The 15,085-nt window shown below is 37.8% G+C and overlaps 1 protein-coding gene across 7 annotated transcripts; it reads right to left on the bottom strand.

The window, feature by feature from the left end:
• Positions 1-1,211: 1,211 nt before the first annotated feature.
• On the bottom strand, positions 1,212-14,467 carry LOC103715266 (uncharacterized). 7 transcript variants are annotated; one of them, XM_039128826.3, is made up of 8 exons: positions 13,909-14,467; positions 9,350-9,441; positions 7,215-7,362; positions 5,232-5,363; positions 4,976-5,125; positions 2,098-4,842; positions 1,807-1,967; positions 1,212-1,699 (listed from the first exon to the last, which is right to left on the bottom strand). In XM_039128826.3, the coding sequence occupies exons 1-8, from the start codon at positions 14,014-14,016 to the stop codon at positions 1,558-1,560; spliced, it is 3,678 nt and encodes a 1,225-aa protein (XP_038984754.3). In that variant the 5' UTR covers positions 14,017-14,467; the 3' UTR covers positions 1,212-1,557. The 7 variants fall into 7 exon arrangements, with proteins under 7 accessions (XP_038984754.3, XP_038984753.3, XP_088578080.2 ...); XM_039128825.3 differs by having other exon boundaries at positions 1,212-1,702; positions 13,909-14,407; XM_088721954.2 differs by having other exon boundaries at positions 1,212-1,702; positions 5,232-5,378; positions 13,909-14,390.
• Between the last annotated feature and the right edge of the window lie 618 nt (positions 14,468-15,085).

The following is a 15,085-nucleotide window of genomic DNA, read 5'->3' as shown; positions in this document are numbered from 1 at the left end:
AACCCAAAGGCTCTCCACAAAGCGCACAGTGGTTCAGCCCTTCATTTTGGAAGGGTAAAACGGTAGTCCTTGATTTCCTCTCGTGGGTGGCAATGCCGTCAAACACGGTGGACCAACAGCGGTGGAGAAGTAGCGCTGGGACAACTGGACGGCTGTAGTGCTGCCGCTGGCAACGGTGGCGAGGTCAAAGTGTTGCAGGTGGTAGTTTGGTGGTAAAGAGGCTTAGACTCCATCCGAGTTGTTCGGATCGAAATGCGCGGACGCTGATTAAATCAAGGAACTGCATGTTCCACAACCGGATGATTCTGTGTGGATATGTTTTTCTTCCATCAGTACTGAGGTGACGCTATACGTAGATAACCCAGTAGGATTTCTTACGGATTGAGGAGGACACATGAAAACTTGCGACCCGCATTAAACATTCTGTGATGGAAGAAGGTCTCAGTGGGGGCTGCTACGTGGGTGGAATTCTGCCCCTCCCCCTCCTCTCCTATTTTTTTACCAAAAAAAAGTGTTGCGTCGGGTTCATTAAAAAAAATAAAAAACCTGTCTTTAAAGCTGCTATTGTTGTACCAAAAAAAAAAAAAAAAAACTGGTATTGTTGGCCATCCGGTCATCAAATCGTTCCTCTTCAATTGGAAAACAAAGTGTGCACGCGTCGAGTATTTGTCCGATATCTTTCTGTTTTGTTTGGGAACGGCGTTAATTGCCGTTTTCTCCCGTCTTCTCTTTATTAACCGATAAAGGCGTCAGAACCAGGCGGCTCGGGACTGTAACTCGTCAGAGGGGAAACAACTGAGATGGATGATTAGGTTAATAAACACTGCACCTCGCATCGAATTTGGCACGTGCCAAACCTGATGTGCTGCGAGAACCTTCCTAACGGCAACAACGATACGCATCGTAAAACCGTGTGCTTTTCTTTTGAGCAGACACTGATATGGCTAGCTAGCTAGAACACAAGCTGATACTGCGTTTGTTCCATTGAGAATAATTTTCTTCTTCATTCATGAGGCAGAAACATAAAATATGAATGAATGCGAAATATACTGAATCAAAGAAAGCCATACTAGCCCGTACGAACCGGTCCGCAGGGATCGATAGCGGATCAACATGGAATCCGGTACCGAGAGCTTTTCATAAAATTTTTTAACTTTATCTCAATTTCTTTACACTTTCTCTTTATTTCATAAAATACAGTACAAAAATGATTTCTCAAGACTGCTGCAAGTATTTCATTGCCCAAAATTTCATTGTTACATTGTTCAGATCACATTTTTCATGCTGATCATATATACACTGCCGATCATATATACACTGCCGAGATTACACAGCATGATAGGCATGCCATTTTTTACACCCGTCAAAAAACTATACAAGGTCAAGAAGTAATTGCGATATTCCTATATACACAACCTGGAAAATGAGTTATTAACCAAACTAGAGTTGCAGCATGTTGTAGCAGCATTAGTGGAAAGATCCTGTTTGCTAAGTAAGTAATTACTCGGTTCGTGTAACTTGCAATCAGCCTAGGTTCAATATCATTATATTCTGGTCTTAAAACTTCAGCCTCTCTCCAGGATACAGTGCATCAGATTTACCTATCTCTACTTTCTTTTGTGTGGAACCCTCCATGCCTGCTTTTTGAGTCTGTAATGGCACAACTGCTGTACTATTTTTCTCTTTATCTCTCTTTCTCCTGCTTTAAAATAAGATAACATTTTAAGAAAGAAAATGTTCAGCCAGATGAGGTTTAATCTAGCATTCATCTTAATTCCCAATCTTCTCACTAATATGCTGTCATACCTGAGGTGTAGTAAAAGAAACAGTGAACCAACTAGCGTAATTCCTCCAGCAACTGATTTCAACATTATCTTGCCTGGCCTCTGCATCTCGCCTGTCGTTCCATCTCTTTTCCCACTTGAATCAAGTGGTGTCACCAATTCCTCTTCACTTTCTTTTGTACCCTATTAAAAGAAACAAATTCTTGATTATTTTTAACAAATCCCGTATGCAAAATTTATTAAAGAAATCCTTAAACTTAAACAGGGAATGGAGATAGCTTGAAATTAGAGATGCGTGTCCCCTAAATTTCACCTCGGAAATTTGCTCTACGCAATTATTCTCTTCCCCTTCCACTGCACATCCTGGAGCTGAGAAGGGCAGGTTTTCCTCAGTCTGCAAAATGTTGTCCTGAACCTGCTTACCATTGCCATTGTAGGCAATGCTGTCATAACTTGCAGATTCGTACATAGACACCATTTCACAATCCCCACCTTGATCTGGTGATCCAGGACCTGCATTATGGGTATCCACAAATTCTGAGCCATCAAGTTCATTTGGGTAACGGGTGCAGGGTGCTTTGGAATTTTCAGTAACTTCAGTCCCTCCTGTTTCCGACCCATTAAATTCGTTTCTGTCCTTACAATATATCCCCAGGCTACCTGATGCTTTTCTCTGCATGATATCATTTCCCACTGGCAAGTATGTGTTGTCTGACGCATCAAGAACAGTTTGCTGAATCTGCTGCTGACATGATGAATCGAAATCACAAATTGATAACATGTCATTTGGCATTGATGAATGCAAATGCCTAATGGTCATTTCCTCTACTGAAAGAATCTGCTGCTGGCAAGATACCTGACAGCTGTTTGACAAAGGTTTCATCCAGCGAACACATGAATCTTCTACTTCGGAAGAGCTCGTGCAACACTCGTCATCATTCTCTGTTTCAATCAATTGTAAGCTGCATTTGGTGGAAAAGTCTGAGATGCTTCCACCCTGAGTATAGCAATTCAGACTATTTTCTGCACATTGTTTCTCAGGTAAGTGTTGTTTAGTCTCTACCACCGGATCTTGGCATGCTTCACATGGATGAAAACAGGAACTGTCGTTCTGTTCAATTAAGCTATTTTTCAATCCACCTTCATTTGCAGTGTTAAAGTTCCCAGCAATTAATTGGCTTTTGACACCATGAAAGTTGAAATTGGTCACAGATTTATGCTTTGGACAACTCATGGAATGGCCGTAAGTGGTATCTTCTTTATGTGCTGTTGAATCATCTGGCTGTTCAATTGCATCCATCTCACTATCAGAGGTGGAAACGTCTCTATTGCCTGGTACTAGGCACATTGCTACTCCTGAAGTTCCACTATGGGCAGTCCATACATTTTGTGAGAGAATATCTTCTGATTCAGCCTTGGAGCATCCATCTGACATGATTGTGCCAGTGGCACTATTGTTTTTACCCTGTGTGATCCCTGAATCAGAGAGGATATCAGAATGGGAAGGTATAACCCATTCATCACTTTTGTAAGCTGAATCTGCATGAGGTGGGTTATGATATTGGCTGCATAATTGCCTTACATTTCCCACACAAAAATCCTGCTCGTCTGCATTTGATGATAAAGATCCAGCAGAATTTTCATCCTCAGTTTTGAAGCAAGGCTGTGATTCTTTAGTATCACATCTAAGAAAATCAACAGGTTTACTAGAATAAGGAATGGGCGGCAACTTTATCCCATTCAAAGAGGTTCTTTTGATACCTGCAGTTTTGGCCCTTAAACAGCAGCTTTTGGGTGTCAACAAATCCTTGTCCTCATTTCTCTCTCTGTCATGCCAACTGGTAGTGGTACAATCGTACTTGTTTAATTTGTCTTCAGTGACAGCATTTTCTGAAGGAGCCTGAGCTTCAGCTGTAGACAGTATTTCAGAATCCAGGTCCTCCTCAAAGGGTTTCCTTTTATCCTTGCATTTAATGCCTCTACAATTTGAATCTAAATTATCCGTGTCCATACCGACTGAGCCACCTAGTACCAGTGAATCAGAATTAAGAAAGTCAGAACTGTCCATGCTGTAGACATTTAAGTCCGAAAAACTTGCTTGATGACTGATAAAGTCTGCTGGTGAAGTCTTCCTGTCGACAAAATTTCCGTCATGTTTAAGTTCCTCATTTCCAGAAACATTAATACATCCTCTGGGAGTTGGATCATATTCTCCATCTAAAAACTCTATGATGTCACTACTTCTAGGCTTCCTATCATGAGATTCAAGTGCACAATTATAACAATCATTGATGGTGTCCTCATACCGAACCGAGCAATCAGATCGTACATTATCCTCTCCTGGGGCATCACTTACAATTTCACCCTGACCACCTGCAGATGCCTTGGCAAAATCTTCTTTTTCATTGTCAAGATCTGTACAAGTATTGGAGATTGTGCATTTCGAAAAGAGAGTTTTATCATTTATATTCCTCAGAGCTGAGCCGACATACCCTTCATAAGCTTCTTCCCCGCTGACATTAAGTTTCTTATCTGATCCAGATGTAGAATCCTCAAAGCATGAAGGATAAGTTTGGAAACAGTTGATTTTAGCACTGTGAATCTCGTCACCAGATTTCTGGCAGTTTGGATATTTTATGTCTCCCATTTGAGCAAAATAGGTCCTTGAACCTTGATAAGTTTGACATTCGCTATGGAACAAGAATGACTTACAGTAAAGTGTATCTATGAAATCATGGCTGTCATTTCTTCTAACACATGCATGAGGCAAATCTACTAATTCAGTTAACATAATTTCTTCATGAAGCCTACACTTTTGCTCATCTTCACGACACTCCTGGCTATCCATGCTAAAGTCCATATGCATTTGAGATAAATTTTCATCATCAACTGAGTTTCCTTCAGGGCAATTCCCTCCAATGATGTTGAACAGGGCAGCAGCATCATATGAAGCATTTGACCGTGGACTCTGAAATTCTACTTCAGTAAAACAACTTTCTGCTTCATCTGACTCGGAATTTGAGTCATGGTGCTGAGCATGGTTACCACTGGGATTCCTCTACAAGAAAGATGAGATAACACCATCAGAATGCTTGAATCAAATTCTAGTAATTGATGCAATGAACAAAAAGCACCTTCAAGTATGCTAAAACTGCATTTTGACTATTTGGTTATAGGATATTGGAGCTTGCCTGTCGGTATATTTCCCTTAAATCAATGCAAGGACTATATCCGCTGGAACTTGATGAGCTACATTGTGCTTGTTCCAAGTTTCTGCGGATACCACCAACCAGATCGGTGGGCATGACTATTGTATATGTGACGATATCAAAATCTGGAACCTGCCACAGAACAACCAAAATATCTATCAGACTGGAATAACTCTTCTGTAAATCATGTACATATAGAACTACAAACTGCATGCCAGAGTCATTCCGCAGTTCTTACTCTTAAGTTTTTCAACCTGGCTTTCTTAGAGAGAGAACGTATACACATACAGACTCTGCGAACATCTCTTTTCTCAACAACATCAGATGGGGAGAACAAATCAATGCTAGTTAACCCCAGGATCTGGCAGATCTGTCAACAAGCAAACTTCTCAAACATTAGCAACTTCTGCAAACTATGACAAATTTTAACTCTTTACTCATATTAAAAACAACTTGGCTCCTTTCCTACAAGAGAAAAGAAGCAAAAGAATTCGTGTTTCTGACCACTTAATTACATGATATACAAGAAGTTTGGTTTTTATACTTTTCAAGATAAAAGAGAAAGGAGTAACAAAGTAATTGGAGACATAAAATGATTGTTTGTGGTAATACCATAAGAGATAAATGGATTCACGGGGACAAGCTTTGAGAAGACAAGGATGTATTAGTTTGCCATGCAGCATCTTGACAACTACTGTAGTAAGGGGTCTACGAGTTTTTATGGATAATATGATCCGGAATACATCAGGTGGCAACTATGAAGAAAAGTGCATCAGCTTTTTACAGATAAGGAGATATTTGCAAACGGGCTATTAAATTGGCTGAACAGAGAAGATAGCAGGGATTTAAGAGTTTTCATCAGTAACTTGCAAGCAGGAATTTAGCATGTCATGTAGGCAAGTTTCTATACAGAAGAGAACACAGGTTAGACATGACGTATGTCAATAGGAAGCCAGAAGAAATTTGGACAAGATTATAATATGTTCAACATTGTGATGAGGGGGAACTATGTGATGATTTGGGATAAAGCTGTGATATAACATTCTTGATGCCTTCCAACAAATTAATTAGTGCTTTTACTCTTCATCTCCATTGCTACATAGATAACCAAATATCTGTTTCACTCGTGATATCACAAAGAATAAATAATTTGATCTGATGACATCTTTTATTACCAAAAATAGCTTCATATCAGGATCAGCAAATGTACAGAATGTGCGACAGGCCAGATAACTATTTTACATCATCACACTCTATAACATAGTATGATGCACTTCCATCATTGTTTCAATGTTATAAAGCAGTTGTGAGAAGCCAACTATGGGCATAAAAGATGTCAGCTAGAAGATATGATGCTTTGCCCATCAGTATTACCATATAATGTTAAAGGGAAAAATTGAACTCCAATTCGTGATATGGGATGATGCTAAATTCATCTAGAATCACTGAACAGGCATATGTGAATTGAGCTATATGGAATTAATTTACAAATATTTGTTGGTAGGTGAGGATAAGTCTCCTGAAGTTACAAAGTATAGTGCTAGAATAATCACATAAAATTACACGAATAAGAAGAATAGCGAAGGACTGAACCACTATAGCCAGCAAGATAGATGAAAGAAGAATCACAAAAAGATTCTAAAACAAATGAAAGAAAGGCCACTGCAGAGGGGGGAAAATGCAGAATTGTGCATCAATGTGGAACAATTAATCTGCTAATTGAAATAACATGGAAATAAAATGGTGCCAAATGCTATAAAGATGGGGATAAGGGCTGTAACAGTAATTGGTTTGTGTAGCATGGGATGTTTAACAAAGTAAAGGAAGAATTACAACTACAAATAAGAAGTGTTAAGAGATGTTATATAATGGACTAAGAAACACTTGATCAATGTTTCCACCACAAAAAAAAATGTCTAACAGTTGAGCCAACAAATAAGGTAATGATGGAAAATCTCAAGAACTAGGAGGAATATGTGGATGTCACCAATTAACATACTTCTATACGTTGAGGGAATAATCAAACACAAATTGTTGCTAACATAAGCATGATCAAATAGTTTTTCTTTTCTTTTCTTTTCTTTTTATGACCAAGATAGAGGCAACTAAATTGCAAAGGAAAACATTTCAACTAAAATTAACTCCAGAATATTTTAATTGAAATTCACTTTGATCTCTAGGTGATACAAAAGTAAGCAAGTTGATGTGTGGTAGGGAATACCTTCAAAAATGAGTCAACCTTTGGATAAGGCATGTACTTCCTACCACTTTTGCCAAAAGAAGTTCGTTCATATATATAAACTTTCGAATGCTTCAGCTCTGGATACTTTTTCAAGAGCATTTTCCATACTATTTTTGATACTTGAAACCTGTTGGGCATGTAAAAGAAGTCAAAATAACAAACAATAAGAAAATATTAGGTGCACAAAAGAAAGAAGAAATTTGCAGTAGTACATATATGTTACATTTCGTTTTTGAATATTGTTTAGCCATGAGGACATGTCAAAGCACACACTGCATCAATCATTACATACTACATGGACATATATAAATAAGTAAATACTTATAACCATCTGTATGTATGTAGCAGTGTGCACACGTGTACATCTATGTGAGCATGAGCATGTGCATGTGCTTGTCTGCATCTCTGCATCTCTGCATCTGCATAAGTGGGCATTTGCATGTCCACATCTGTGTGCTTGTAGATGTGTAACAAAGGGTGGCCTTGTGCACGAGGCTCCCACTATTGTAGGGTCTGCAAAGGGTCATATGTAAGCTGGCTTAACTCTGGATGTAGAGAGGTTGTTTTCCATATTTCAAACCCATAACAACCAGGTCACAATAGAGCAATCTTACTATTGTACCAAGGAGCACCCTTTAGTGCTTGCACACATGTATGCATGGAACATTTCCTAGTACACTAGGTGATATACTCTGGATGATTCATATACCCATATTTTCGTTTTTTAACTCTTGGGGCATGAGTTGATGCTTGGACACAACATGATGTGCTTGGTTGTGAAAATCCTTTTCTACAAACATACACACAACACACATACACATGCACAAGCGTGCACACGTACACACCACACAATGAGATTTATATATAGCATTAGAAAATTAAGTATAAATATGGTGGCAAGCTCTCTAAATATCTAACAAACTTGAGACTTGTTGTGCAGAGGATAAACTCGAAAAGCCAACAAGGAATACGACTTACTAGAGATTTCCACCCTAGTAAGAAATGAAACAGGTTTAGACTTTAGACAAGATCACGTCAGTTGGCAAGTTAAGAGCAAATATAAGAAACAAAATATGTTTGAGAGAATCAAGTGAACAAAATAATCAATCAAAGACAAGTATCATAGAAGATAGTGGGATGAACCAAAAGAGGAAGACATTCGAACATAGTTAATGCTAGATCAGAAGACAGTCTTACTCTAGTCGGACAAATATGACCAGCTCGCTAGAATGAGAATCCTATGGATTATAAGGACAGAATCAATTCATATTGTGGAATAATGAGAAATAAGCTAATCAACACAAAAGATGTTCATGGTAAGCTTAGGAATACAGAGACAATGAAAAGCATCAGTGAGATCCATCAAAATGTGATGCAAGAATGAGCTCACTAAAAAGAAGAAGAAGGCATACAATGAACAATAGAAGAATGAAATAGACCAAATTATGGCAACAGATGAACCAGAAAAAGTGATGCTTCTAGTTCATCTTGCATATCTTCAGCATATCTTTTGACAGTCTGCTGATGCATTTTTGCAATACTTTAACTTGAGGTTCATTACACTTTCATAAAATCAGCATTAAAATAAAGTTATGCCATTAATTATCAATGAAGCATGCAATGCTATATCTGCATAGCAAATTGCACTTTTCAATAATTTCTCTCAAATAATATTTTATACAAAATGTTAAAACAGTGTAGTCAGAGGATTTAAATGACAAACTTTTAACTTGTGACACAATACAACTTTATGAAAATTACAGATCTGTAACAGTTTTAATGTCTTCCCAACGCCAATCTGCAACCAGCTAAATATTATTTTACCAAAAAGCAGGATATTGATGTGTATGAGATATACTTCCAATTTGATTTGTCATGGTATGATAGACATTTATATGACAGCACCAAATGAAGTACTTGCAAATCTAATGTGAATACATGAAAAGAGAAAATGAGTCAAGCCTTGCAGTTAGACAATGTCTTTATTGTTAGTATTAACAAAATTTTCCATGGTTATATTTATATATGCGCACCACTATGGATGTGAACCAAAAAAATCAATACATGGCATGGGCTGAGCAATAAGATAAAATCAAGAAAATAGTTAGACATACAGCAATTCCCCATCTGCAAGTAATTCGGCAATAGCCATCTCCTCATCAAATCTGATGTGCAGAACTTCCGCAAGCCATATTCTTGCCTGAGTCTATACGATAAACAAATAGAATGAACTTCCGCATAAAAAAGTCAACATTTCAAAAGATCAGAAGATATGTTGTTGCCGAGAACAGAAGGACAGAGTACCAATAGATCCACTGGACACTATTGTTCATCCTTCAATGTTTCTTCATCAGATGATAATTTTAAGACAAACCAATAATTAGTTGAGAAATATAAAACTGGAATGAAATTTCTCTAAGGAAAAGGCAGCACAGATTTTTTCATTTTCTTGCCAAGAAATATGCTTTATGTGTAGCTCTTCAGAACCACAAAACAGATTAACTCCTCTTTGTCCCATGACCCAGTATAAAGACTTTTCCATCAGTGCTCCATTTTTCTTTACAACCTCGGGACAATGAAAATGATAAGATAGTGCAAAGCAAAAGCCTACAAAGAAATCCTATCTAAAAGTGTATGAGGTGGAAATTTAACAAAATTCTTTAAAACTTGAGATGCAAACAAAGAAAAGATTGACAATTAAAGGGAAATATTGAGAAACTAAACTTAAGACAAAGACACACATATAAACACTGCTAAGTGGTGATAGAAATTTTGAGTTGTGCTGAAGAGAAAGCTGGAAACAGAGGGGTCACTTAATTGGAGTTGCCATCAAAGGGCTTGAAGAGCATAGCAAACATATATAGAAAGGTAAAACAAATACAGGAGAAAAGCAGAATAAATGCAAAGAAGGGAGCAAGTTATTAAGTTTATTACACACCTAGAAGTTGAAATTATAGAGCCTAGTCAATGCTGGTACATAGTGAATCGCATAAAGGCAAGATAATGCTGACTTCTAGTTACACAGTGCTGATTTCAGTCAATTGTTGTAAAATTTATAAAAATTAATAAGTAACTTCTCTCTCTTATGGTACTGCTTCCAATAATAAGTACGTGACGGTGAATCCTGGGCACAGAAGAAGTTTGGTTTCTTGTGTCATCAAAATGTGGGAGACTGAGAGACAAAACATGAACCCCCTCGACTCCCATATTTCATTATTCGGTTTCACCTCAGCAGATTCTAAATGGTGCATATTGTTGAAAAACAAGTAACTAAATCAGGCACATGTAAGCCTACAGTTGGTGTGTCCTTTGGTGCTCACAATTGATAACAACAAACAGGAATTCTTCAAATTGCAAAATTGCATTAGATGTTATACAGATTTAGACAGATCAAATGCTTGACAGATACATTAAACTTATTACTTCAGATTATTTCGTATCTTCTGTCCTGTATACTACTTCCATGAAAATATTCAATGTAGCATTGCATGGTATTATCTAGGTTATAAATCATGTTCATGTTATCCTTGTCATTTCTAATAATAATTAAAATTGTTGTGATCTAATTAGCAATAACTTGTATTGTAGAGGGTTCTGCTAGATGAAACACAACATTCTTTTCGCCCTATAAATATGCATAGGAAACAGTGATAACCATGACTTCGTTAACATTTACAATCGATCTGGCACATATCTTAAATTCATTTAATTATCTGTCCTTATCAGTCTTAATTTTTCCTAATATTATCTATCATTCTTTTAATTTAATATGTAATTTGTCATACAACAACAGAATGAATGGGTTCCGTACCTAGTGGTACAGAGGTCGAAAACTTTGCTAATATGTATATGTATATATATGTGTGTGTGTGTGTGTGTGTGCACACACACACACACACATATATATATATATATCTATACAAATACACACACACACATATATATATGTATGTATGTATGTATTTGCATATTAAAAACAAGATCTTAACTGCCAGTGTATGACGGTGTTGCTGGTCCATTTTGGCCCGGTGTTGACATGGGGCACACATGTCACATGCTTGTTTGGGCACCTAAGATTGCACAGTATCAACCCATGCCGCCTCACATCAGCGTATGAGGCTATGCCAGATGTGCGCAGATTGATCAGGTTCATTACTAGATATGGAGACAAAAGTTTCTTATTTTATTTTATTTTACTTTTATTTGGACTGGAATGGCTTATTCCAGGTGGCATGGCACAGCACAGCATGGCATGCCCCCATGCCAATAACATCTAAATTCTTAGTTATCGACAAAGGTGAATTGCATATAACTCAGTTGGCCTCACCTAGCACAAATCTACAGAAATAAACTTCGAGATAAAGAATACCATCCTGGACGACAAATATGATCCATTTAAATACTGATTATCGAATAAAAGTTGGCATCCATGGCATTTATATATGAGCAATTAATTTGTCACCTACTGGCACATCAACATTAACAAAAAAGCACTACAAAAAAAAGAAATCAAAATAAACTAAGCAGAACTTCAGATTGAATTGCATATTATATGACACTACTATGTGAAACTGCAAAAAAGTAACCTCTAAAAGCAGCATTCATCTCAGCATGTCTTGCCAAGCATTCCTTTGACATCGTCATAAAAGCAGAAGAAAATTCCTCCCATACCATCTCAAGATCTCTACTATGAAGCTAACTTTTCTTTGGCTTTCTAGAACATATTTTCTATAACCAGAAATGCTTACACAAAGATCTTTTCGTAACTGCAGTTTTAAAGAAAATCCCAGCACAAGCACACTTTACAATACTTTGCTATCAAAGTAGTCATCACTTGGCATGCGTTAGGGAGGTGAGAAATTCTTAGATTTCTTTAACAATCTAATGACATTTAGAATCACTTTACTGGTCAAAGAACCACAAATTTTAAGAACATCTGCAAATTATACAAGTTATAAAGAAATTAGAGGACTAGATGGGACTGAACAACAGATCTACAATGCAAAATATCTCTCATGCATCTTATCTTTTTATTATCTCTTTCCTTGATAAGAGAGTTGAGAATGTGGTCCAATGAGATTCGGACTTGCAACCTGTGGCTCATTCACCAACATTCCAACCGAGTGATGAGGAGTACACTTCACTTTCTCCTTCTTCTATTAAAAAGTTAATCATACTCCACTACATTTCCTTCAAAATTAAAGTTTTCTCATGTAATCAATTCTCTTTCAAATTCATAATATTTTAGCTATTATATCAAATATAATCTTACAAAGCTAATATCTATATGTGTATGATATATTTATTAAGGTAACAGTTAATCTTCGAAGGAAGGATTCGTGCTTCTTCCTGGACATCACTATAAATTTCTAGGTAGATAGCATTTTAGGTTATTTTCCTCCTTTACATTATTAATTGTAAATTAGTTTCTAAAGTCTTAAAACAAGATCTTTATCCAGTATCTCATTCTTAGCTGCATAATTCCCAAGTTTGGTCATTGAATAGTTATAAGAGACCATCAATTTATTTGTAAGCATGCAAAACATAACTCCATTAACATCTTATACTCAAAACAAGGTTTTTTTTTTTCTCCTAACTTTTTCTCTGTTTAAACAGAGTGATACACACATAATGACCTCTCTTCCTTAAAAAAAAAAAAAAAGGCTCGATGAGAAAAGAAATAAGCTGATATGGTAGAATTTAGTCAATCTCCTCAAATGACTCCATAAGCACCAAAATACGATGGTCTTCAGAGCTTGCCAGAATAAATCATCAATGAGATGGAAAAAATTGCCTTTTGGAGTTTACCATATCCAGTAAAGATTTCCTCCTGTTAAAAGAATACACATTGATTTGTTTCTAAACATCTTGTTAGTTCAGATTACTACATTCCTACAAATCATAGTCTGTTTCAGAAGAAACCCTTTCTGTAGCACACAATTAATGCCTATGTTCCCCACTTTCTGCTGTATTAGCTAGAGAACTGTCAAGAAACCATTTTTGTTGTATTAAGATTCTTGAAATCTTGTTTCCTGAAAATTTCATAACACTGATAAATGCTTAATAACTGTGCCTCCATTCCCGTTTACCTGAACCAATTTGTCAGTATATCAATAGCCACCGTGAACTACATCCTCTGTCACTATTGAAAACCACTGTTTCCTAAATCATAAGAAGCATATAGACATCTCAAACTAAGAAGCAACAGTCCATGATGGAGTACTACCACCAAGCAGTCTCATAACACCTATCTACCAATCAGTCCGACCTTTCTCATAACGAAAACATCATCGCAGATAAGGCCATCCAGAAAGAAAAGAAGAAAACCGATCGATATTATCAATCCCAAGACAAAACTTGGGACTGTTTCTCGTGTCTTTTCTTGATAATTTTGCAATATCCACCACTTCTCAATAAGCAAACCCCTTCCTCCATCATGCCATAAAATTCCAACTCAACCTTTGTATCATTTGTAACCATTCAAGAATCTCCCTTTCCGTGAAACCAGATACCGAAAATCTATTGAAAAAAAAAACATATATATCAAAGAAACTCACAAGATGTTCATCGATCAATCTAACCGCCACTATTCCATCAAAAGCCGATTCTTGAACAAGAGAAGCAATTCCAATTTCCCGAAGAAAAGAAGCGAAAAGGCTCCCACCAAAAGTACCTGCAAGAAGACGTCGTCGAGCTCGCGGAAGCTGGACTCCGGCGAGGACTCGTTCACCCTCACCACCTCGACCACCTCCGGCGAGTCCGCCCGCCCCACCCGCCTCATCTCCCACCTTCCCGCCAAAGCCAAACCAGAGCCCAAAAATAAATAAAAGAGAGAACCACAAGAGATCCAAAAAGAAGATCTCTCTCTCTCTCTCTCACTCTCTCTCTCTCTAAGCCATCTACAGTCGTGCTGCTTCTGGCATCAGAAGCTTCGTAGTCAAAGCGGCGGGCGGTGACGGGATCCGAATCGGAATCATGGCTACTTTTTTCCTCCCTTTCTAACAATTTAGTATTATCTCTCCGTCCTAATTTTTCTCCGCCTCTCGCTCGTACTCCAACGAGACTCGAACAAAACTCGCAGCTGTCTTCTTTCTCTCTCTCTTCTCTTGGTTTTTATTTTTTTCTTCTCGAATTTTTCTTCTCTTTCTCGTTTCTGCGTCTACCCTTCCTCCGGTCTTTGCTTTCAGACGGTAGCTGCATCTTGTCGGTACTCACCCGGAGTATTCCGGTGTGCGAAATCTCCACCGTGTGATCCTGATCTTATGGGTGTGATGATGGATTTTATTTAATTTATTTTCTTAGAATGCGGACAAGGGGAGCGCATGATGTCGTAGCGAGGGACGTAAAACCCGGGGGGGGGGGCGGCGGCAAGTGCATCCATAATAAATGTAATGAATTAAATGAGGTTAATGAGAGGACGTGCCGGTTACGAGACCCGAGAGATGCCACGTTCTGGTCCCGGCCGTCCCAGGTGCGTGTGCATGAGACAGCTTTCTGTTTTTCGGGTAAGGAAATTAGAAGAATTTAATTCGCAAACACCTTTCTGTTTTTGGTTTTATTAGATACATCGGACGATGTTTGGGGAGTACGCGTCTATCGAGAGTAGGAAGCGTAGACCGCCGGGAGTTTGAACTTGGGGACGAGGTTTGCGCACGGCCGCTGCAATGAGCGGCTTCTATTGGTTGGATGATGCTATCTTCATCGAAGGGAAGGAAAGGAAAACAAAAGGGAAGACAAAAAGATGGTGAACCTCGTAGATGAAAGATGCTGGAAATTTGGTAGTTAGGATTTAAAAAAGAAATTGAAAATCAAAGAAAAGTACTCTATTAGGAGCTAGCCTAAGAGCTTTG

This window comes from Phoenix dactylifera, chromosome 5 (assembly GCF_051530095.1).
Source record: "Phoenix dactylifera cultivar Ajwa chromosome 5, Ajwa_hap1_PhDact_Kaust_v1.1, whole genome shotgun sequence".
NCBI lineage: Eukaryota > Viridiplantae > Streptophyta > Magnoliopsida > Arecales > Arecaceae > Phoenix > Phoenix dactylifera.
Note: the sequence above shows the minus strand (reverse complement) of the source record. Positions and strands in the feature narration are given on the sequence as shown.

Coding starts and splice junctions, on each gene's coding strand:
- LOC103715266 (XM_039128825.3), bottom strand. CDS start 14,016: ATGAGGCGGGTGGGGCGGGCGGACTCGCCGGAGGTGGTCGAGGTGGTG. Junction 7,363..9,349: donor CTTGCAGATGGGGAATTGCT/GTATGTCTAACT, acceptor CATGCCCAACAG/GTTTCAAGTATCAAAAATAG. Junction 5,126..5,231: donor CCAGGTTGAAAAACTTAAGA/GTAAGAACTGCG, acceptor GTTCTGTGGCAG/GTTCCAGATTTTGATATCGT.